At 43.4% G+C, this 24,316-nt stretch overlaps 1 protein-coding gene across 5 annotated transcripts in view; it reads right to left on the bottom strand.

Moving 5' to 3' along the window:
- Positions 1 to 24,316, bottom strand: part of LOC146829911 (phospholipase A2 inhibitor and Ly6/PLAUR domain-containing protein-like) — a 143,745-nt gene that overhangs the window by 84,165 nt on the left and 35,264 nt on the right. For 3 of the 5 annotated variants that reach the window (XR_014961117.1, XM_085603988.1, XM_085603986.1), the window contains exon 4: positions 13,893 to 14,042. The exons of 1 other annotated variant lie outside the window; for it this stretch is intronic. Coding sequence is in view for 3 of the 4 variants with exons in the window: in XM_085603988.1 (XP_085460114.1) it covers positions 13,893 to 14,042 (150 nt within the window). In the remaining variant the exon portion in view is untranslated. Of the gene's footprint in view, positions 1 to 11,649; positions 12,162 to 13,892; positions 14,043 to 24,316 lie in introns of those variants that run through there. One more of the 5 variants, XM_085603987.1, reaches the window with a different exon arrangement.

Here is a 24,316-nt window from a genome sequence, read left to right on the forward strand (position 1 = left end):
GGGTGGCCCTGCTCCGTGCTGTCGTGGGTACAAGGATTCTGTTCTTTCGCAAGCAGTGGAGAGAGCAAACAAACTGGAATGCCCAGAAACATTATTATCTAGAGAATGGCCTAACATAGAACGTCTATCTGTTAAGTAGGGAATTCAAGTTGTGGAGGCAGGGAAGTAGGAGTGCGGTTAGAGGTGGGGAGAGAGTTTGGAGGGGGTTGGTTGTTAGAGGGAGTGAGAGTTGTGACGTGTAGGGGAGGATGGGACAGACCGGGTGGGGTGGGAGACAACATGAGGCCATCAGGCATTTGGGCTGAAGAAGGGTTTAGAACTGGTTGACAAACAGGTTGAGGTGGTAAACAGGGAGTTGAATGTGCGAAGAATGAAGGCTGATCGCCGGGGGAACAGAGGGATATCTATCGATATGATAATCCCAACCCAGGAGCTCAGGGAAGATCTCCTACTCAGCTGCCATCTTTTCCTCTGCACCAGCTGGTCGAGTGGGAAGGGATGAGTGGCCTGGACAGGGAGCCAGTCACTGCAATGTCATACTTGTATATTTTCTCTTTTAAAGGGTCATCCTGTCTAGTATTTCAGAGCTAATAATTTGTTTCCCAAAGTTGTGGTAAGGAAATCGCGAAACTGAGATGAGACAGGAAACTGAGTGAAAAGACAAAGGGCCAGATGTATGACCCACCAATTAGCGAGTCTCAAATTGCTTCGCATTTGTGACTCGCAATTTGCGACTCACTAATTGGGATGCACAACAGTGTCTGAGACACTGTCTACAATTCCCAATGGGGTTTCGAATTGCTGGCACTCTCAGGGATGGTGGGCTGCTGGGGTCAGCAGACCTCCATGTGACTATTTTTAAATAAAGCAGTATTCTTTTTTAATGCAGCCCGTTTTCCTTGAAGAAAAATGGGATGCATTTAAAAAACAAAAAAAAATGGATTTTTTTCAGTTTCATTTTTTTAAGGGCAGTCAGTGGTCCCTAGGCCTGCCCTTACAGATATTGAGGACACTGCTTTGAGTGGGGTGTGGCCTCTGACAATGCGGCATAAGTCATAATAGTTCACTGAAAGATTGTCTGGCAGCAGTAGTGTTGAGTGCATATATTGAGGTGCCAACACCACATACACAGTAAAGTGTCCTGCATTGTTGATCTGAGATGCATCTCCTGGTGGAGGACTTAGACATAGAGAGACCAAAAAACATTAATCTATAAAAATTCTCTTGGCTAAAAAGTATTGGTCAGCGTAATTTGTCATAGACTGCTTAAAGGGAGAAGTTCACATGTTACCTTCTTTCTCTGCCCTCGGTCCTGAGTCATTAAAAAATTCATGTTTCAAGTATTGGGCTTTAGCATAAGGTCCTTCATTATACTACAACCCTCTGGGGTGGGAGAATGGTTCCCCATATCATGAAAAACAACTGAGAACGACACCACAACTTCAAAGGCCTATACCATTAAAAATGAGGGCAAAAATTAAGTTAGTGAAATTTGCGAATGGCTTGAGCTGCACCTCTCTCATGAATAAATATTTGTTTCCCATAATGACACCAGATCATTATTATTGCTATGTGTTAGATTATAGACACCTAAGCACTGCTACACACACCTTTGTAGTGCAGAACACTAAAAGTGCAACACTAATAAGCAACAGAGTGTGAATAAAATACAAAACCACACTGGATATCTCAAATGGGTATTTCTGCCAAAATATGGCACCTGAAAGCAGGTATTTGACTGCATTCAGTGTGATAGGTTCTCAAAAGCAGGTCTGTCATTTGTAACAGGATTAGAAGAATTGCTCCTGGCTGTTTTCAGCAGGGGTGACAAAAATCTTACAACATTTTAATGACTAGACATTGTCCTATGTTGATGACATATATTTGACAGATGACCTTTTACTACACTTTACAAGAATAGATCGCATAGTTCTAGGATTTCCTCACAAAGGCTACACATTTAATTTAAAACAAATCTAAAATTGCCCACCTAGTTGTTCTATTTCTGGAATATGAATAGTTTATTGAAGGCAAAAGTCTTGCAAAAAAACCCTTAAAGAAGTTTGTACAATGCCTATGTTTCCAGAATTTTGAAAGAACTTACATTCCAGATTACACAGACCACGTTAAATCATTCTACGACTTGATCTGTCCAAATTTTTCAAGCATACAACTGAACATACACAGAACAACCTGACATGTTAGCTTTGAAACACTTACACACACGTGTAAACACAACTAATCTGGTGATCGGATAATTGCGAGGGCATCAGGGTACGCCAATGTTGGTGACACTGTATTGAATTCAAATAAATCCCTTTTATACACCAATGCTTAAATGTGTTTTGTACCAGCAGAAAAAATGCTAACTGCAGTACAGACTGCTGTGGTGAGAGAGAGAGTACTAGCTCAGGGAAATCAAATAATTGTTTTGACCTCGGTGCGGATCTTAGAGGCGGTCATGAGAGCATGCATTCCAGATGCAAACGCAATACATACAAGTTGGATACAATGGACTACCTCACTCTTGGCAACCGATTATTTTCTTTAATATGAACATGAGTATCCTCTGCCTAATGAAGTCATGCTTCTTGATCAATATGATTACACGATCTAAACTGCCATGCCTGCTGTAGGGACAAAGCACCAATACTCAGCCGCATGCACAGCCATGAAGGGTCACACGCAGGACAGGGAATGCTATCCTTGAAAGACCTGTATGCAGTCAATCGATGACTGCACAGCACAGCTGCAGAACTCAGAGCTCTAATTCTGGCGCCATAAAATACAGATCCCAGATTCCTCACACTTATAGTTTATGATTCGTATTATTGTGTCCAGTCTTACAATGAGAACTTACATTGCCGGAGCAAGAATGTGTTCAGAGATTCTAAAAGGTGCACAATAAAGCACAAGAATGCTTGCTGCCGACTCTTGCATACTTTGAGTCACCAACGTGTAGGTGTACATCTCGCATGGAATTCCATGGCCGGTGAAGCCACAAAAGCAGCATTGCAAACTGCTGCTGTCGCTGCTTTCACCCATTCCAGTCCGTGGAAAGATGGAGACATCATGACGGCTGCCAACGCTGCACATGGTGTCACGCACCTACTTAAAGACTTTCCACTCAAGTACTCCTTTCAGTTAAGTGTGCGACACATATAATTTGCTCATATTCCCAGATTAAAGGATAGAGTAATACCAAACTCAGACCACTGGTTATCTTAATCCTAGCAGCACATAAGGGCATGGCATCTGCACGTAGGTGACAGCTACAATTTCACTATTGTAGCCACGCTATTGGTGGTCACTGCCCTACAAACAGACCAAGGACTTTGGCCTTTTATGTGACATTTGCCAGCGGATGAAGGGTTCAGCCCTAGCACGCCCACCACAGACACCTGTAATGATTTCAAACAAGCCTCACACTTGTGTTTGCTTGTGGTATGTTCCCGGGTTAGGCCCGTGTAGCAAAGCTGCTCATTTCTTACATTGTCCTCTTTTTCACGTAACCATTTCCGCCACAAACATTTTTGCACACACTAAAAAGTCGGATTAATTTCCCTGAAACTACCTTTTTTACACATCTAGCTTCCCTCAATGGAATCACGAGGCCTCGAACATCATGTATCTATGTGCAAATGTAGTTTTATATTCATCCACAGGGCGAAAGAGCTCTGTACATATCCACAACATCGCTAATCTACAATGTACATCGCAAGGCTGCTTTCTTTTTGAAATAATGAGCATCCCAATAGATTAGCAGAGGATGCACTTCAGCTGACACCGAGGGTCCCAGCAGGCTGAGACTTCACCATGGTCTGCCGTCTTGTGAGGGGTGTGCAGTTCATAACCAAGATTGGGTTCTTTATTATCTTCCTCTAGGTGATAAGGTTTGATCGTCCCTAGCGTAGATGCTCGGCTCTACACCTGCACACACTAGGTACACTTAGAGTAGTGTTTGCATAGTAGGAATATGCCTGATTACTGCCTTGTAGAATATGCCTGTATATCTACGCTGTTTTTCTACCATCATAGAACTGTATCTACTATTTACTCTTTTGGTGCTTGTAATCGCTGTCATGGCTTCTCTCTACTGGTTATCGCAGCACATATTTTCTATACAAGAATAAAGGGGCATATCAACAACAACCGGCGATAATTATCGCTCAGCGAACTTAGCGCTAGGATAGTTATCGCCAGCTAGCATGGATTTTTATCGCTGAGAGAGCGTGCAATTAGCAAATCTTATCTCAAAAGCGATACAAATCCTCACACTAACTGCCTAACGTGAGATTATCGCTGGAAACCCAGCGATAATCTCACGCAATGTGGCGTTAGCTTGATGATAGGGACTCACAAACTTAGCCATGATATCCTCCTTCTATAGGATATCATGGCTAAGTCAGTCCTGCAGCAGGCGTAAGTAAAGTAGCGATAACAGGGGTTATCGCTACTTTTCTTGCCACTATGCTTCATAGCGTGGGGCTTGATGATAGGAGAAATGTCGCTTAGCGACATTTCTCCTCTCATGTCAGGTCAGAAACGCCCACTATGCATCTCATTACAGATGCAAAGCTGGGCGTTAGGAATTCCTACGCCAACGCAAGTTTTCACGCGTTAGCGTAAGCTTGCTAATTAGGCGATAAAATTATCGTCGCTTTTCGGCCGAAAACGGCCGCAAAAGCGACTATAATTTTATCGCCTCGCTTTGCTGATATGCCCCCAAGCTGGTTCACTCAATAAATTAAGGTTAGGGGGCTTATAGTGGCACTGTGAGGCAGCTGGTCACTAGGCCAACATATCTTGCATGGCAGATCATACGGATTAGTAGGAACTACACAACACTTTGACACATGCAAAACTATTTAAAAAGATCGGGGCATACACAGATGGCACATTCCACTTTGGCAATGGGCCGGCGTTCACTTCTGAGGCTTACAAACATGCCAAGGGAAGTTTGGGTGTGGGCCTGAGGTTTCCTTCACCCTAACTTTCTGAGGTAAATATTGCTGTGGAGATTAACAACTTGGTTTTAAAGCAGTCCTGAACAGCTAGGGTAGTAGGCTCAGGTTACAGTTGTGTCCATCACCTATAGGGAGTCGGGAGTACTTTGCACACTGTGCCTGTAAAATCTCAGGGTGGTAGGACTCCGTATGAGCTTGTGTTTGGGGTTGAGATGTGGGTCCAAGACTTAAACTATCCCAGCACAGTGGAAGCTGAAAAATTATTTGACATCAATTATTAATTGACTGATTTACAGGAACTGATTATCTTCCAGGATGAATAAAACAATGTCCAAGTAAAATGCACTGCCAGTGGACAAGAGAATGAAGCACCAGTGACTCCAAGTTTGATACCTAATTTTGGGGATCCGGTCCAAGAATAAAATATTGGACAAGAAATAATTCAGGCCATCTTACAGAATGCCTACTCCCATCCTGTCTGTGAAAGGTGCAAGAGCTATACTTCTCCTGTGCAATAGTCATTGCAAAAACAAGGCGTTCCTCTTAATTGATCTCATCAAACTGCATTACACAGTAGGTTTCTTGGGATCCTAGGTAGTTACCTGCCTCTTCTCAGTACCATACTGGAAGTTCCGATGGAAGCTTTGATCAGTGATGAAGCTTCTTCTCTCCAACTGGGACTGTAACTAACAACTAAGTATCACGCCTACCTGTTACACAAACAGCTATCACAAGTTAACTGCCAAAAAAAGTTTGGACTGCCACTGGATACTTCAACGGCTTTGATGACTTCTCTTTGCATTCATTTGATCTGCCTGGACCTCTGTCTCTACTTTTCAGAATTAGACTGCATGCTTTTAATCTTTGGCTAAAGAAGACAAAATTTGTTTCTCCATGGGTATACCTATGGATTAGAATTTTGTTACGTTTCCTCATCCTTTGTATTTGTTTTGGACAGTCTTTTTCTTGCTTCCTGATGCATACTCTCTCCCAGAATGCTCTGCTGCTACTGACTTGGTTTTACCATCCCATTCTTCCTAACGCAAAGTGTAAAGATACCTTTTTCCTGGTGAGCATTTCCGCTGTTCCCGTTCCTGATGTCATTGTTTGGGATAGGGTATCATATGATACATTTGGTCCTACTGAACTTCTGCAAATATGATATGCATTTCACATTTCTCTGAATGACTTCATCACCCCTATTTTTATCTCTGATGATTGGGACATTGATACAGTGCATTCCATGCTAGAAGATCTAGAGCATTTTACTGTTTTTAGCTCAGATGACTTGCATAATGGTCTGGCTAAATATGATGAAATTATCGGTTTTCAACATTACGGTCACCATTTCTTTTATAAATCAAGTACACCACATGCACATGCGTAATTTAATTACACACAATGGGAACACTGCCCTACACCACCTCAAGGTAGTTCAAAGTCGTTTGCACAGAGGTTAGGTTGTTTTTCTGGTTACAATACAGCTGATCCAGAGTCTTATTATAAGCCTGCAGCATCACTTGTGAAGAAAATTTTTAAAACAGATACCAAGCTGATATATTCTGCATCTTTTCTTTCCCATTTGTCCACACAAAGGTTCGGCTTTTGGTGGGATACTGTACACGTGAAATAGATTTGGTGAAGCAACGATTGGCAGGTTCAGGGGAACAAGGTTTTGTTTACAGCATGTCGATAATATGAGGGACGGAGGGCCAATGAAGGCCCCGGATACATCCCCCAAAATGCAAGTAATGTCGAGGGTATGCGGCTCCTAAGAGAACAGACAGGTCAGGAGCACCTGAGAAATAAGATCAGGGGATCTGACCTATCAGGAGCGAGAGACCTCACACAACCTACGTGTTTTCATGCTTCATCATCGTGCAGCTCCTCGTTGGGCTGATGCTGCAATGCCCAATGTGCCCCTCAGGGGGCCTCTATGCTGCAGTTCTTCTTGTTTGCTGATGTGAAGAATGAGGTGCTGTGTGGTTGTGATGAAGTGTGTAGGTTGCACTGAAGTTAGTTAAAAGTAACTAAGGCTAATCTAATAGTATATGTAATTTCTGAATCGCTTTGTTCTACTAAAAACCCTTGACCTTGTTCAGGCAGGTTGCTCCCCACGCCACCCAGCTCCACCTGTCTGTGCCGTGTCTCCCGCCTTGCTGCGGCCGCGAGTTCACGCTGCCAGAGCTCTCCCTGGACATTTCCTCTGCCTCTGTTATTTATTTTTCTGAATCTTTCTCCTGCTGCTCTTTTTCCTCTGCCTCTGATAATTATTTGACTGCCCCTTTTCCTGCTGTTCTCTCTCCCTAGCCTTTCTCTACTTTTTGTTCTTAAGCTCATTCTTGCCCTCTTGCCTTCCTGCCCTCTTTCGTCCCGCTCGCCTTTCCTGCTGGTACTTCCCCTGCGGCCCTGCCCTCCTCGATCACCCATTTGCCCACACACTCGCCTCCCAGCTGCCCCTCTCTCCCACCTCCCTTTCTTAAAGGCACATCTAAGGCAAGCCCGTCTGCGCCCGTCCGCGCCTGGACCGTGCACAGCACCAGATCTCCTGGCCCCCACAAGCACCACGACACCCGATGCTGCAATGACGCCAACCTCCTCCATGCACTCAACGCCGGCTGATCAACCACCAGCTTCCAGGCCACCCCAATCCTCACCCGCGGACCCTTCACCTGCTGGAACTGCAGCTTCACCAGCCAGCGAACACCTGCACGTCCTGCCCCTCCCACCAGGGCAGGTCGCAACCACCTCAGATGCATACTACTTAACACCCGCTCCATCCACAAACACGCCGCCAAACTCTGGGACCTGCTCGACTCATTCTCCCCGGATGTCGCCTTCCTGACTGAGACCTGGATGAACCCCTCTTTTGCGCCGACATTGCCATAGCCATCCCTGATAGCTACAAGATCACCTGCAGGGACCGCACCAACAGACCGGGAGGAGGAATCGCCATCGTCCACAGGAATACCCTCAGAATCTCGACCTGCACCGAAGACACCCACAGCAGCGCCGAACACCTGCACTTCCAGATCCACATCGATCCTAACACCACCCTCAGACAAACCCTCGTCTACAGACCGCCCGGACCCCAGCTTCAGTTCAGCGACTCCATCACAGACATCGTCAGCTCGCACGCCTTGGCCTCCACAGACTACATCCTCCTCGGAGACCTGAACTTCCACCTCAAGAATGTCAATGACAGCAACTCCACTACCCTGCTCGAAAAACCTCGCCAACCTCAGACTCAAACAGCTCATCAGTAGTGTAGGACTACTGTCTCAGTGTCGCACAAAACTCTGTGTGAAAGATCCACTATGAATTTGTCTTGTTGTGGCTGCTGGTCTGTCTCCTCGTTTGTTGCTGTGTTTCTGCCAGGGGTTCTAGCCGCTGCAATAATTTGTGCTGTGTGCCTCTTCTATTTCCTTGCACTCTGCCCCAACCTCTCCCTAAAAAGGTTGGTTGACAGGGTGATGCAAAAGTATGGTGTGGGCCCTGAGGGCACATGGAATATGGAAGAGGATACATTGTTGGAGGGACTTTTAATGTAGGCGGAGGGCCTTGGTATGAGGTCATACCATAGCCAAATTGTGACAAAGGGTGAGGCCTAGGGAATTGTGGACCGCATCAGGTCCTGTCACTCCTCCAGCTGCCGATGTGAGGAGCCACTGTCGTCAGAGGAGTATCCCCAACCTATAGGGTAATCCTCTCTTAGTTAAGGGTAAATCTTCTCCTTTTTCATGTTTCTTGATATCTTTATGTAGTTTGTGTATTTTTTGCTTCAATAAGTAACCCTTATTCTCATTGATCTCATTATTGATTTCCACAAATCTTGATTTGTAAGTTGAGATTAGAATGCCTGTTATCAAGGCGTTATGTGCCATAGTGATTCGGATCTTTAGAGCATCAGCAAAACATTTAGCTGTATTTAGCTGCACAAGTAGGTCCATGGTGCATTTCCATGCCACCTGGGACTATTCATGTTTGAAAACACGCACCTCCAGAAAGATGTGTGGAGTGTTAGAAACAATCAACCCACTTGGGGCTATATTACCCCCATGTATACGGTCATAAGTGTACCATGAAGTGTGATTTTAATCAGTTGGCTTTTTAGTGCTGTGAGAGACGTCCGTTCCTCACTATTGCTACCTAAGGGGGTGCAACCATTGAGGATCTCTGAAACCGCATCATTGTTGAAACTCAGACGTTGGTGGTTGTCCATAATCAGGGGATGGATGGGACACTGCTGTATAAGAAATGAAGGTAATTAAATCCAGTGGGATTGCAGATGACTTGGGGAAAATAGACAAACAAGTGAAGGAGTTAGAAATTGAAGTCTCCCTGATCGGAGAAGAGTTAAACAACTGCTTCTAGTTTAATATAATCTCACTGCTGGACCGCCATACAAAAAAGAAAATTCAATAAAAAGGGGGAAAGACGGAGAATGAAGGACCACATATGCCCCAAAATGCAAGTACTCTCATGGGAATGCAGTTCCTATGAAAAGGGACAGGTCGGAACCCCCCGAGAAGTGAGATCAGGGGATCTGATCCATCTGGAGCAAAAGCCCCCACACACCCCAGGGGGTGTCATGTTTATCATCAGGCAGTTCATCGTTGGGCTGGCACTGCAATACCCAATACCCAATAGGCCACTCAGTGGGTCTCTTTGCCAGAGTTCTTTTTGTCACTGACATGAAGAGTGAGATGTTGTGTGGGTGTGATGAGGTGAGTAGACTGCAGTAAACTGAGTTTAAAAAACTAAGGCTAATCCAAAAGTAAATGTAATGTTTGGATAAATATGTTAGATTAATAACCGATGATGGCCAGAGTTTGATGCAACTTTCCACGTTATCTCTAAATATTACGTAGAGGTCAAAATATTTCTTGCCTTTCTAATGTCAATGCTGATCACGGCATTTCTTTAGGACCAAATAAAGGCTAGACGACTCAGGGAGGGGTCGGTCAGTGTATGTGGTATTTCAAGAGCTGTGCCCTACACGGATCATATAAAGTATATAGTATACCTTAATTTAAGTCAATAAACTGACCTGGAACAATCAGAATGGAGGGGTGGCTGCAAGCGAATAGACAGGAACAAGTTTGATTAATGGATCTGCTCTGAGAGGTGCCCCTAACAACATCATCTGAGGTTGAGTTTCGAGTGGTGGGAACTTAATTTGGCCCTCTTTTTAACATCCTAAATTGATTTTATACTGCATTACTTTCAATTTTCTTTTTCTTTTTCTTTTTCTAAACTTTTAAATGATGGCTTTCCGAATGCTTTTAGCTTCAAATTACATGATTGCCTTTTTATAATTTTAGTGTATTTTATGCAAATAAGTACATTTTGTCAGAGTTGATCCCCGATTGCTTAGTCAAATCACATCAAAAGAGTGGGGGTCACGTGGCTGGGTAAGGCCCTTGAAGAAACGTCATCATTTTTACATGCACACATTTCTTAAGTTGCCTTCTTTCACAATTACTTTTGACATACATTTTTTGTGTGACTGTGCAGGATATGGTTCTCAGAAACCGCATTTGCTTTCATTCATACTTAATAGGCACACTATCATGAAACCTGGAACAATTAATACCATGGAAAACGATCACTTTGTGGAAGAGGATAAACAATGACCGCCTGGCTGAAGCTTCGGCACGGCAGCATGGATGATGTTTATTATATACACAGAAGCATTCAGTTTTCAGGCAGAGGAGCACTCCGCTGTCACTGGGAGGTCACTGCCTGCCGGAATTCCAGCCCTGATGATTCCTTTTTTCCCCCTGGGAAGAGGGATGACCAACTTGTGACCAAAACAGGCACCCTGAAGGGACTTAACCTCAGGTTATTGGGAATTAGATCATCCAACGAGGCATTCTTGGCAGATCACCCACCCTAGGAAACTAGGCAAGGGAGCACAAAGTAGGAGTACACTATACACAGTACTTAAATGGCAGCATGTATACACTGCTCGTGCAGAATGTTAAGAATTGTTGATCTTTTTCACTATACTTCAATGCTGATTATGCTATTGTTTTTCCCTCTATTCATCATAGTATGGCATGCCTCTTTGTGTATGTCTTGTATATCTCTTTGGGTATGCAGAGTAACTGATTGAAAGGGTTCTAGATCTGTTACCACAATTCCTTGGAGTGTCAGAGTTGTAATGGTCTGATGTTATTTAGCTCATTTGTTACCTGCTCAGGTTTTAGGGGTTCAGATGGTGCACTGTGAGCTAGCAGGACTGCATGCCAAAATATCATGAGGGGCTGAATTGAAATGGTCCAGCACAATCCAAACCTTAATGTTGTCCAGCAAACGCACTGTCCCTATTGAGTACGTAGATGCCATGCACCTTAACATTAACAGTTCTATGTCGCTGTGTATTTACCTTCATTCCTTTTACAAAACCTCTACAAACTCATCAGCAAAATATTCTTCACTCTTTGTTGCTTGAAGAGGTATTGCTGATTATCAATATTTTGCTTCAAAGGGTCCAGCTGCTTTCCAGAAGAAAGGATAAACCTTTGCTAGAAAAATCTGTTCATAATTATGTTGTGCCTAGTGGTGGAAAAGATGAGGAAAAATGATGGGGCAAAAGTACCATAGTTAGCTAGAGTTTGACAATGCAGCAGTTTGTTACAGTGCCTGTCACATGTCAACAGACACTTGATATGCAGTTTGTATGTTTATTTAATGGCAGGCTATACATGGGTTATATGATCACATAGATATAAGGTGGGCACCCCAGATGATGTTACGAGTGATTCGAATTTCAAATATAGAAGTAACGCTTCTTGGTGGTTACTCATGATGCAACCATTAACCCATTAACACCATAGAAAAAAGCTCCCCTTCTATGAACACAAGATGAAGGACCCGAATCGGATGAAAGTCTAATGTTCCTTCTGGATTCTGTGTGCCATGGAGTCTGGCAGGCATTTATTAGATTCATTTATACTAAGTTGCTCCTCACAAACCCTGAATGTGCAATTCAGTAACTGTAGAGTTTAGGAATGGTTCTGTTAGGGGTAGGCATGCATAGAAGGTGTGATCAATGGTCTCAATGCTTCTCAGAAGGAGAACACAGTAGAACATAACCGGTGGCTTGTGTTCCAATAATGTTGTAAAATGCAAGTTTGCAGAAATCTTGGGTAGCGCATCCTTTAATGTTAAACTGTCTCTTGGGTTCACCTATAGAAAAAACACATGCATAACAATTAATTAGTAATGGGACAAGGACACTGTCAGCCGGACTGGTAAGTAATAACTACAGCTTTTAATTGTCAACAGCAAGTGTAAATCACCTATACAATTTTAATGAGATTAGCTAATAATTCATGTTAGTTTTAACTGTTTTTGGAGTCCAAGTTTACCGCTCTACTTCATTAAAATTTTTGAACACTTTTAATTCAAATAAATACCAAAGCCCAAGAGGGCTCTGTTCTTTATATGTAAGTGCAGCAATGACATGGACAAACTACAGGGCAAAAAATTCATTTTATTTTTATTTTGTGTGTCCTTGTACAAGCTCTGTGTTTGAATTTAGGCATTCTGACATAGTACTTAAAATACAACTCCATCTCAGTGGCGTGTCCAGCAGTGGGAGTGCATAGGAAATGATTCATCCCTGCTCTTCTTTATACTGTTGTCTTGTAGGCCCTTCTCCCTTTTTATGGGGTATGGGGTACAGCAGCAACAAGCTAACCTATGGGGCCAGCGGCTCCAACATGAAATTTGGGAGACAATCACTAGGATTTGTCGCTCTAGAGGAGCTGCATGGTCTGTCCTGAATTTATAAGACGGTCTGGGAGAACCTGCTTTCTCAAATAGCTGAAACATCCTCACCCGTCCAGAATGCAAGCCTTAGTTCCTTCCTTGATGTTGTTTCTGGCCAACAGATGTGCGATTTCTGGACCAGTCAGCAGTTGTGTATTACACAGCTTGTCATGGTGCTGTGAACTCAGAAAGAGGAAGTAATGAGGAGCAATAAAGATATTTCTTTGTGTTACTCCTCTCAGTGGTACCAGCACCCCAGTGGGGCAACACTAGGCATACTGCCATTAGTAATTCTGAGTTTGAATCAAAATGCATGCATGGTTACATGGGAATAGCTGTGCTCTACTCATTTAATGCACTCAATGATGTGTTTCATTACATTTTATTACAAGGCTACGCAAGGCGATGCAAATTGGCTGCTGTGTGGCTTTGTAAATGTCAACTAGTATTTTGTGTTGTGGATGCACCACACAAGTGGTGCAACCACAGACAAAACATTAGTCAATCTGGCCCACAGTCTTTACCCAGAAACATTGACAATCAATGACAAATGCAAAGAAGACGAAGCTGATAAATGAACCTTATGACCAGGGCTTATGGCCAGTGCAGCAGCAGCTATCTAGGGTCAGGATGGAGGTAACTAGACCCACATTCCAGGCATCTTACAATCAGTTTGCAAACACTGAGATCACTCCAAAGTTCAGCCCCGGTTTATTTTGCCTTTGATCTTATACAGCGCCCCCTTCATTTTATAGAAGTTAGTGCAGTACAGAAATCACATACATACAGATACATATATATTACAGATGTGGGAGATGGACCCAGGGAAGTTTGAACCCCCTTTTTGGCATGCTGACCTGGTAGCAAAGGGAAATTCCACTTAGAGGACAAAAACTGCACTCCTTGAGAGGACCTTGGCCCTAAATGAAGATAGTCTGGTTAGATATCAGGTAGTGTTTGGCCACTGGGACATGATTTATATCACGTTCTTAGTAGAATGATGCACTCTGAGAGTATTCAGTTGGATTCTATGTGCTACAGTTAATTAGCGGGAACAACATTTATTTTGAGAAAAATGCTTGGAAAACAAGTAGTTTGCTGTAGTGGAAAATAGAACTCCAAACTACAAAAATCTGTATATCTCACCAGGCCTAGGAGTATTTCCATAGCAGGTGACACAGGCGTTCTGCATCCCAGAGCACTGAATTTTTTCATTTGCTGTGCAATCGTCTGTGGATTGGTCATTAAGGCAATCATCACATTTATATCCATTGGAAGTCTTGTCTACAGCAGGCACTGAAACAACCCAAAACAGGAATTGAGAAGACAAGCTATGGTTATGAAAAGGATGCTAAGTCATGGGTAAATTCCCCCATCCTCACAACAATATCTTTAAACATCCCACTCTGTAAAATTAATGTAAGATCTACTCTTGGGGCCCAATATTTTCAAATTCACGATTGCTCATAAAAAGTACCAGAATCCTTTAAGTCTTGCGGAATTTCGTGTGCTTTGGGAAACTTACTAGACATGATACATTACATTTTCCAAATCTGTGAGTTGTGATGCCAACAATACATTCACACACATATGAACCGTGGAACAGAATGCAATGTACCATTAAGTTTTAAGTGAAAAGAGTATCTGCAATGTGTTAAGTATCTTTATACACGTCAATTGGCACATGTTCAATGCCACAGCAGACAGAGAAATTTAAGGCATGGGCAAAGTAAGCTCTCCAGCTTGGGTAGCAGACCATCACCGGCATCATTGAGGACACACAGTAATAGACTTGATTCCAACTACAAAAAACAATGATGCTACCAGGAAGTGTGTCAATTGTTTCTGAATCATCACCTTCATGTTGACAACTTTCATACTATGAGCAGATGTATGGCTGGCAGGAACCACAACAACTCCATCTGACCTTTAGTGAGACTAACCTTGTGTTGAGAAGGACAAAGCGGTAACAGGAAGTGCAGCTGGCTGCCACTTCCTCTTCCTCTCTAGCCTCCCTTACAAGGTAGCCGCTGAAGCCTTAGATGCCTTCACTGAGCTGCCCAAAAACAGTTAGAAGCTGGTGAGAGGAGCTTTTAGATCCAGGAGATTCCCCTTCTTTAGACTCACCCTGAGAATGATCACCAGGATGAAGACAACAAGATCACTACAAGCAACCAGAACAAAAAACAACCTGTAGCAGAAAGAGACAGTGTCTACACACATGGACTGCCTAATCCTGTATTTGAAGCCCCAATCGAAAAATACTATTTCATCATTTTATTGCCCACTACCTCTATTCAGAAGCAGGAAAGTTTATTTCTGTGGGTGACAGGTTTTTCATTCTTAGGTTTATGACAAAATCCCTGGGGAAGGTTAATATAGACATACTGTGCAACACCCACTCTGGTCATTTTCAAACTAACCTGGCCATAAATGCCTTTGTCATGAACATATTCTGGCCTTAACCTTTCATTTTTTGCATACATTTTGACCCGTATTTAGTTCGAGAACTAAGTAGGAACCTTGAAGGTTAAAATTAGGATAGCCGGGGAACTATTGAAGGTTCACTGTGATTGTGTTAATGTTTTGATTTTTTAGATGCCTGTGAAGATGGGCATCACTAGAGTAGAGAAGGTGCAGAGAGAAGCCATTCATATAGTGCCTTTACTGGGGCCATGGGTTTCCAGGGCCCAGGTATTGGAACTGGTAGAAGAGCAGGCCCATACTCTAAAGGCAAGAGACCATGCAAAATATTTTCAGGAGAAGCCAAAGGATCCAAACAAATCATTTTGCCCACTTAGTAGCCATACAAGGAGTCTTTCCCCGGAGAAAAATACTAACTACATAAAACTACTTTCATAAAGTTTATAAATCATACACTCATACGTCCTTTGTTCCTATTATAACCTCCTTAAACAATCAATCCACAGCTATTACCTGCTATTAGTCTTTCCCTTTTATTGACATCGGCAGAATTGTCACAAATGTCCTGATAATCTGATAATGCATTGCTTGATAGAGTGACCAAGATGCACAATCTGCTTCTTGGAACTAATAGTTAATGTGTCAAGCAATGAACAGGTGAAGAGTATACTATTTTCTGTTGTGGCATATAGAGCTTCAAAATATGGCAAAGCACTTCAGTTTCTATCAGAATTATTAAAATGCCCTTTTAGGAGGGCATAGTTGGAGTGGTGTTGGATATAGCAGTCCTATGTGTGTAAAGTTCCGAAACATTTTTTCATTGTTGGTATGAAAAGCATTTCAAAAACATATTCTGATTGCTGAGAGTAGCTGCAGCCAAGCATCTACTTGCAATTTGTTGAATGAAGTAATATTGATATGAAAAGCCAAGCGTTTCATACTATCTGTAAGTGGATATGATAGATAATTCTCCATATTTGAGGATGCATTAACTTTGAAAAGTTGGTTAACTGGACAAAAGTGGAGGCAGGTTTGCTAGATTGTGTTTTTTGATGGGAGGTACAGTCAGTGGTTCAGCCACCCTTGAGCTGTAATTGCAGCTCTTGCTTGGTAATATATGAGATGATTTTGCTGACGAAAGCCTATTCTCATGGACTGTTCAGAGAGCTATGGATGAGACTTTAAAGGCTATTGCAAGCCAGTTTCCTGAAATGAGACCCAATGTGCCGCGGCTCCACAGCAAGAGATTAGGAAGCTGATTGAAAGACACTGTTTGGATTTACTGCAGTTTCCAAAGTATTCAAAGGGAAGAATCAATTTATAACCAATAGGCATGGCCACTGTGGGAGATTGCCAGTGATCTGTCTGCTTGGGCTTTTTGAGAAAACCTATGGTAAATAACAATTCCTCAACATTTAAAAGCTTTGTATGGGCACTTTATGGCATCTAAGCTCTTCATTTGATCTGAGTGGGGTGGTGGCCGTACTAGTTCCTGAGGGCAAATGTTTGACTGGTGGCCTCTGATATGGTTACCACATGCTGGAATCTCCATTTTTGGGGATGTTGAACTTGGGATATTTCGCATACTTTCAGTGACCAATTGTTCACAGACTCAGCCCTAATGTTTTGGAATCACTGACAAATGCAAATGAGCTTTAGAGCTTTAGAATGATGTGTGCATCTTTAGCATCATTACAGCAGGTGGGATTAACAGTGGTACTCACAAAGGGCAGTGCCACCCGTGGGAAAGCTACACACATAACTTTACTCTCACTCTTTAGAGTGACTTTACTACTTTTGGCTATTCACTTTTAGCACGTGTACACAGTGGGAAGAGGCAATCTTATCAGAATAAATGAATGCAACCAAAAGAGGAGCAGTAGTGAGCCCACCCCTTCAAATGGGAAACCAGTGACACTGGAACACTCTCTCACAGACAATAATGGAGGCAGGGCCTTAGAATAGAACTATATCTACATTAAAGGTTTTGTTAAGTGGTGTGTTGGAGAATATTGTGGAGAATAGTGTTGTACAGTGTAAGGTCATACAGTGTTGTGTTGTATAGTGGAATACAGTGAAGTGGAGTAGATTGGAGTGCTGTAGCATTCAGTGGAGTCACGGTAATACAGTGAGTGGCAAGGTGTGCTGTATAGTGTTGTAGAGTGAAGGGTCATGTTGTACTATGTAGTTGAGTGTCATACAGTGGAGTGTTGGTGACTGCAGTGTTGTGGAGTCTTGTGGCATGGAGTGCTATTGAGTATACTGTTATACAGTGACATAGGGTGGTGAAGAGTGGTGCAAAATGTAGTGGCATAGAGTAGAGTATAGTGCAGTAAAGTGTCATACAGTTTAGTGTTGTAGAGTGCGACATTCCACTCAACTGTGTTGTGTCATACTGTGGAGTGTTATGAAATAGGGTGTCTTACAGTGGACTACGGTAAAGTGTTGCACAGTGGAGCAGAGTGACATAGAGAGGAGGGGTGTGTCACATAGTGGAGTGGCGTGTTGTAGAGCATAGCGGAGTGGCATGTGGTACAGTTTCATAAAATGTAGCACAGTGGCATATAGTGGATGGGCATAGAGTGGACTAGAGTATCATATAATGGCACAGAGTGCAGTTGAGTCTTGTTAAGTGGAGGTGCATAGAATACAGTACGCTATCTTACAGTGAGTAAGTAAGTAAGTAAGTTTATTTTATGCATAAAATTAATTAAAATCATTGCACATGCTATCTTACAGTGGAGTGGTGTAGAGTGGAATGTTGAACAGTGCCTTAGAGTGGGGTAAACTATTGAACAGTAGATAAGAGTGGAGTGGAGTTCAGTTGAGTCACATAGTGTGGCTAGAGCGGTCAACGTTGAAGCTGGGGAACCAGGTTCGAGTCTCGGCTACAATGCTCAACATCCTGTGATTCTGGGCAAATCACTTAATCTCCCCGTGCCTAAGAAAAAATGAATGTGTTCTTGTGTAAAGAAACTGGTGCTCTGTAAACGCTCTGATACCCAATTTATCGGGTCTAGTTCACGCTATATAAAACTTCCCAAAATAAAATTAAAAAAAAATAAATGTTTGGAAAAACAGGAACAAGTTGGTTTAATTAAAGCAGCGGCCAGGAGAGCATCAACAGAGTCGCGTCTGAAGATAGTCTTGATGTTTTGGCAAGTTCTTGAGGTACAGTACAACGATTACACATTCTTGTGAAGCATGTAGCTATTGGCCTAGTCATGAACCATAAATACAACCATCTGATAAGGGGGACATAGGTGGCTCTCAACCTTGTGAGAGCTAGTGTGGCCCAGTGTGAATGTGTCAAGATGTACGGCATGGGAATGATCACAGCATGTAGTGTGCATGCTGTGTTCTGATTGGCTGAGTGTTCCTAACTACATATGGCATCTGACTTTGTTTTATTTGGGGAACACACGCCTTTGGCCAAATGTTTTCTTTTTGGCTAATCTCCTCAGACCTGTTTGTGGTGTAGTACCGATCAGGGTTTTCCCCTACCCCACCTATCAATTGGTAGGCTTTGGTTTGGGTGGCAGGGCCTGTGTGACCACATATCTCTGACTCAGTGTTGACAGGGAGCACTGATATGAGTTTTCTATTAAGTGCACATATAAAATGCCATTCACTAATATCATATTTACCCACATTCGTATTGTTATGTGCACATTTGTCATTAGCATTGATACGTGTGCATAGAATATGGGGTACACTGACATTGCATTTACTGGTATTGACGTTGTTATGCTTGCATATATCATGGCATGGATTGAAATTGCAATCATGAATATTAACAATAGGATAGATTGGAGTAAACTGTAATACAGTGGAGTGCTATGTTGTATAGTAAAGAGGCATGGAGTCAAGTGGAGTGGCCTAGTGTATTATAGACTGGACTAAAGTGTCACAGCGTGGAGTGCTGTTTGGAGTTGGAGTTGCCTGACATGCCGTAGAGTGTTGGAAAGTGTTGTTCAGTAGAGTCACATAGAGTGGATTAGAGTGTTGAAGAGTGGTTTGCCGTATAGTACAGTATTGTAGAGTGTGGTACAGTGTAGTGGTATCGAGCGTCCTAGACCTGAATGCCACAGAATGGAGTGGCACACAATGTAGTAGAGTGGAGTTGTGTGTTGTAGAGTAGAGTGGAGTAAAGTGGGGTTGATTGGCATAGAGATAGTTGTGAAATGTGTTTTAGAGTGGCATAGTGTGTTGTAGAGTCGCGAGAGTTGAGTGTCGTACAGTGCCACTCTGTGGAGTAGAGTGTTGTACAGTGGAGTGTAGGGGCATATAGTAAACTAGAGTGACATACACTAGCATAGAGTGCTGTAAAGTATTGTAGAGTGGACTTCTTTAGAGTAGAGTGTTAGAGAGTAGAGTGTGTAGAGTGTAGTGTCATACCTCAGGGCTAAGTGGGGTAAACCGTTGAACAGTTTAGCCAAGTTGAATGGTGTAGCATCTAGTCACGTAAAGTGTTTTATTGTGGAGTGACATCTCATATAGTACAGTGCCGAGGAGTGGAATACAGAGAAGTGTAATAGCATAGAGTGGAGTAAAGTATCACAGATTGGAGTAGCGACTCGGACAGTCAAGTGGTATCCATGTCACAGAGTGTGGAAAACTGTTGTAGAGTGGAGTGGGGGAAAATAGTGTGGTGGTGTGTGGTACAGTGGAGTGTCATTGAGTTTTGTAAAGTGGCATACAGCGTTGTTGAATGGAGCAGCATAAAGTAGAGTAGTGGATTAGAGTTGAATAGATTGGAGTAGTGTGTTATCAAGTAAAGTGGAGTCAATTTTGGTGGAGCGTCAGAAAGTGCATTGCATAGTGTCATAGAGTGGAGTATACTTTGCTAGAGTGGCATAGAGTGGACTGCAGTGTGGCACTGTGACATGGGCTTGAGTACAGTGACACTCTTCTGGTTTGGGGCTTACTTTGCTGCATAAATCCTACCCACATATGCCCTGGTGGGACTCCATGTTCCAGGGTGCACCTTCATCCAAACTCACCTCAGCTGTCACAGTGAAAGGGCGTGCTCATCGTTCTTATAGCACTGCCTCTTTCCTCATGGCGTGGGACGCTCTTCTGGTTTGGGGGCTCCCTGTGCCAGGGGGCACCTTCATCCAAGCGTGCTGCAGCTGACAGCGGGAGGCATGGCCATTCCACTTTTAGCTTTGACTCCCCCCTCATGGCAGGGAATACTCTCTTGGTTTTAGGGCTTACTTTGCTGCACAAATCCTGCCCGCATACACTCTGATAGGACTCCATCTCCCAGGGTGCACCTTCATCCAAACATGCCGCAGCTGACAAAGGGGGAGGCATGGCCATCGCGCTTATAGTGCTGCCTCTCCCCTCCCTGTGTGGGAATCCTTCCTGGTTTGGGGGCTTAATTTGCAGCACAAATCCAACCAGCATACAACCTGGTGGGAATCCCTGTCTCAGGGTGCATCTTCATCCAAACTTCCTGCAGTAGACTCAAGGAAAGGCATGGCAATTGATCTTCTAATGCTGGTTCTCGCTTTCTGGCGTGGGACACTAGTGGGCCATGCCCAGGCTAAGCCTGGTCCAAGGGCTGGCCCATTCAGGCCCTTCAGAGCCCGGAGGAGGCTGGGCTAGATTCTGCCTTGACTTTGGAGTAAGGAGAATGAAGACCTTTTGTCTATGTACTGACTAGCAGGCAAAATAAGGCAGAGGTGGAAGGGGTTGAAACATTGAGCCAGACTCAGTGTCTCCTGAGCCTCACCTGATATTAAGTGAATGATAGGAGTTTTTCCTTTTTTTAACACATTTTGCCACACAGGCCCAAGCTTCATGTGTTCTACTTGCCAAACTAGGTCTTTATTTCTGGTCCAAGGAATAAGTAATTGGGGTCTGGACAAGTAGACCTAGGCGGTGGGCATATTGTAGAAGAGCAAGCCTTTTTAGGAGTCCTATCTCAGTTCTTGCATGAGATAATATTAGGGCATAACATAGGGAAGCATCAACAATGGTTTTGTGTTTCCAATGCCCCTACCAGCACAGTTACCACAAGGGAAGCCTTTTCAACAAGGGTAGTGGGCATTCTAGACGGAGAAATTGAGCTGGGAACTAAGAGACTGTGTTTGTTCCCCATCACTACCTTGTCTTCTGAGTTACCTAATGCACTCTTGACTGCTCCTATTGACCTGGTTGTTGGGCTTTCACTTACATCACCCCTCAAGAGTAGGAGAGAAGACTCCCTTTCTGTCCTCGATGCTTCCTCCATAGATGGGCCAGTGGAGCTTGGCATGGGAAGGTCTACCAGAGGGACCAGGAAATGGAAGAGAGTGGAACCTTGTGGGAAATCCAAGCAGCCTTGGGCTAATTCTAGTCAAATAGCAAGGAACACTACCTTCGCAGCTGTGCGTAGTGTTAACCTTGAAACCCTAATGGAATCTATTCACGCTACTGTAGTTGCAGTGCTGGATGTAAAACTTGATCCTATTTGCCAACGGTTATTTGCAATTGAGACAGAAATGTCAAAATGGAGCCATCTAATCCAGTCATTGGCGATTGTCTCCCTGCATGATCAATGGCAATTTCCAAGGTCATTTGGAAGGCCGGGCAGATTTTGGATCCACCAAAACTGGCTTTCTCGAACAGATTAACACCACTGTCTGCTCCGGATGTATGTGATTGACTGACTGGAAAGACACAGCTGAACATTTCACAGGTGGAACAAGCACCGGTATACTCTCCACAGACATATGATACTTTGATGCACAGGAATAATGAGAAAACTTACAAAGATTTTAGTTGGACCTTTGCTGGTATTGCAGGAAAGTTTAATGATTCTAAGTGGTTATCCTTTATCAGAGGTTTTTCTGTAATTTGCCTTCAGGAAGCTTGGGCAACAGAGAATAGCTACTTCCTAGAGGGTTACAAACCATTTTGTTTTCCAACAACAGCTTTAACCTCTTCAATGCCTATGACGAGCTGGTCTCGTCATGGGCCGCGGTTGCGCTGTGCCCATGACGAGACCAGCTCGTCATAAACCCCGCCCGCTAATACAACGGCCGGCACAGGGCGGGGAAAGGGGCGGGCACTGAAGGGGTTAAGGTTAGGCAGACTGAAGGGGGGAGGGTTGAGTACTTGTGTTGCCTTAGGAATCATAGGCTGAAAGTGATAATTTCTAGTGATGTTCCCCGGCAGGTCACTACTTTTTCATCAGGCACAAACAAGCTGCTATTGATACGTTTTTGTGATGCGAAGTCTCCCTCACAGGGCGTTTGTAAATATCCAACCTTGGGATATTTCCTGAGGAGCCTTAATGGATTTACGGAGTCTGCTGAACACATAGTGCTAGCAGGGGACCTCATCGTTCACTTGTGTGGGGGCCCAAGGGATGACAGGGAGAAACGTGCAACATGCCCTCTAATGACTGATATTCCCCTGGAACAAAGCAAAGAAGGTTTAAACCCAATGCATTCCTAAATTAATTCAACCTAGCTTATACCCTGAATAGGATGTCTCTGTTTAGAAATGATATTGCCCGACCTTTGTAGTGAGAGATAGCAGGTCTTTTATAGGCTTTGTCTCAACAGGTTTTCTCTCGTACAATTCTGAATTCAGTAAGCCCTCAAGTATTTTTGAGTGACAATAACCCAGTATGTATTTCAGTCTTTTGACACCCTTGACATCAAAACCCAAAGGTACATACCAGTGGGGCATTGAAGGCGAAAAGTAGTGTTAGGAGACTTATGTGGGCTCAGATTACAGGATGAGTTTTATAAGTCTCTGTTCTCTAGTTGCACAAAGGCAATGGTTCAAGCAAGTCATGTGATACTTGGGGAATTTTAAAGAAATTTCTAATGTAGTATCCAGCTTACTAGAAACACCTGTGCCATGGCCCCATAATGATTCACCTCGAAGGTTCACCTCTGTGTGCTCCAAAGTGGCAAGGCATCTTCAGATAACCCTGAAAGACCAGTGCAGGTACCCAGTCAAAGATGAGTCCTGTCGCTATGTGTAGAAACATGAGCAGGTCAGGTGTAAAAATGACCTTAGGGAGGAGGCCTTGACTAAATTGTCTAAGTCTAGCACCTAGAAATGTAGGGGCGTATTAACAAGGAACAGGGAAAATTAACGCTACGGGCGCTTAGCGTTAATTTTTTTAACGCCCGCTATCGCTGGATAATGTCGCCTGGTTATCGCGTTATTAACAACGCTAACCGCCTAGGCAATAAAAAATCCAGCGATAGCCGCATTTTGGGAGGTTATCGCTGGTAATGCAGTGGTAAAACTACAAGGATAGGGCTATCCTTGTTAATAGCCCATGGTGGACTTAGCCATGTAATCCACCTCCCATTGGATTACATGGCTAAGTCTGAAAATTAGCAGACGTAAAAAAGCAGCGTTAACCGTGGTTAGCGCTGCTTTTTTTGTCTCTAACACGGTTAGCGTGAAGATTGATAATAGTAGAAATATCACTTAGCGACATTTCTCCTATTATTTCTCTCTGGAACGCCCACTTTGCATCTCATTAGAGATGCAAAGGGAAGCGTAGTGAAAAAGGGTGCTAACATGCGATTTTGCATGTTAGCACCCTGTTGTTGATAGGGTGATATTTTTATCTCTGCTTCTTAGGCTTTTAAAGCCAAAACAGCGGAGATAAAGCCCTTGTTAATATGCCCGTAGTTCAAAATTCTGGAGAATCATTAATGGTCCTCTCTTCTGGTCAGAGGTGGCCATATCCTTAGAGTCACACATTACTGATGATTCAGGGATGTCCTACAGGATATATATCATTTAGCCACTGAGAAAGTTAGGACAGTGGAGGGAGAGTTGGAAGAATCCGCCTCATTGATGTTTACATGCGAGGAAGTGAAAAAGGGTATTATGGGTCTTTCAAAAAATAAAGCACCTGCTTCAGGCGGAAACCTCCTGCTCTGTATGTGAATGATGCAGGGTTTTAGGCCCATATTTGGACAGCCCTTTTTGATGCAGCAGTAAGAGTAGGTCCTCCAAAGTCTTGAAATGTGTCCATAATTGTGTCTATCTTTACAAAGTGGGATAGAGATAGCCCTCCTTGTGATACGCCCATCTCCCTATTAGATTTAGCTCTAAAGGTGATGAGGAGAATCCTTCTGGATAGAACTACTTAGCACATATTGGACAGGAGTGTCCATTATCTA

The sequence above is a fragment of the Triturus cristatus genome, chromosome 5_1 (assembly GCF_964204655.1).
Source record: "Triturus cristatus chromosome 5_1, aTriCri1.1, whole genome shotgun sequence".
NCBI classification, from domain to species: Eukaryota; Metazoa; Chordata; class Amphibia; order Caudata; family Salamandridae; genus Triturus; species Triturus cristatus.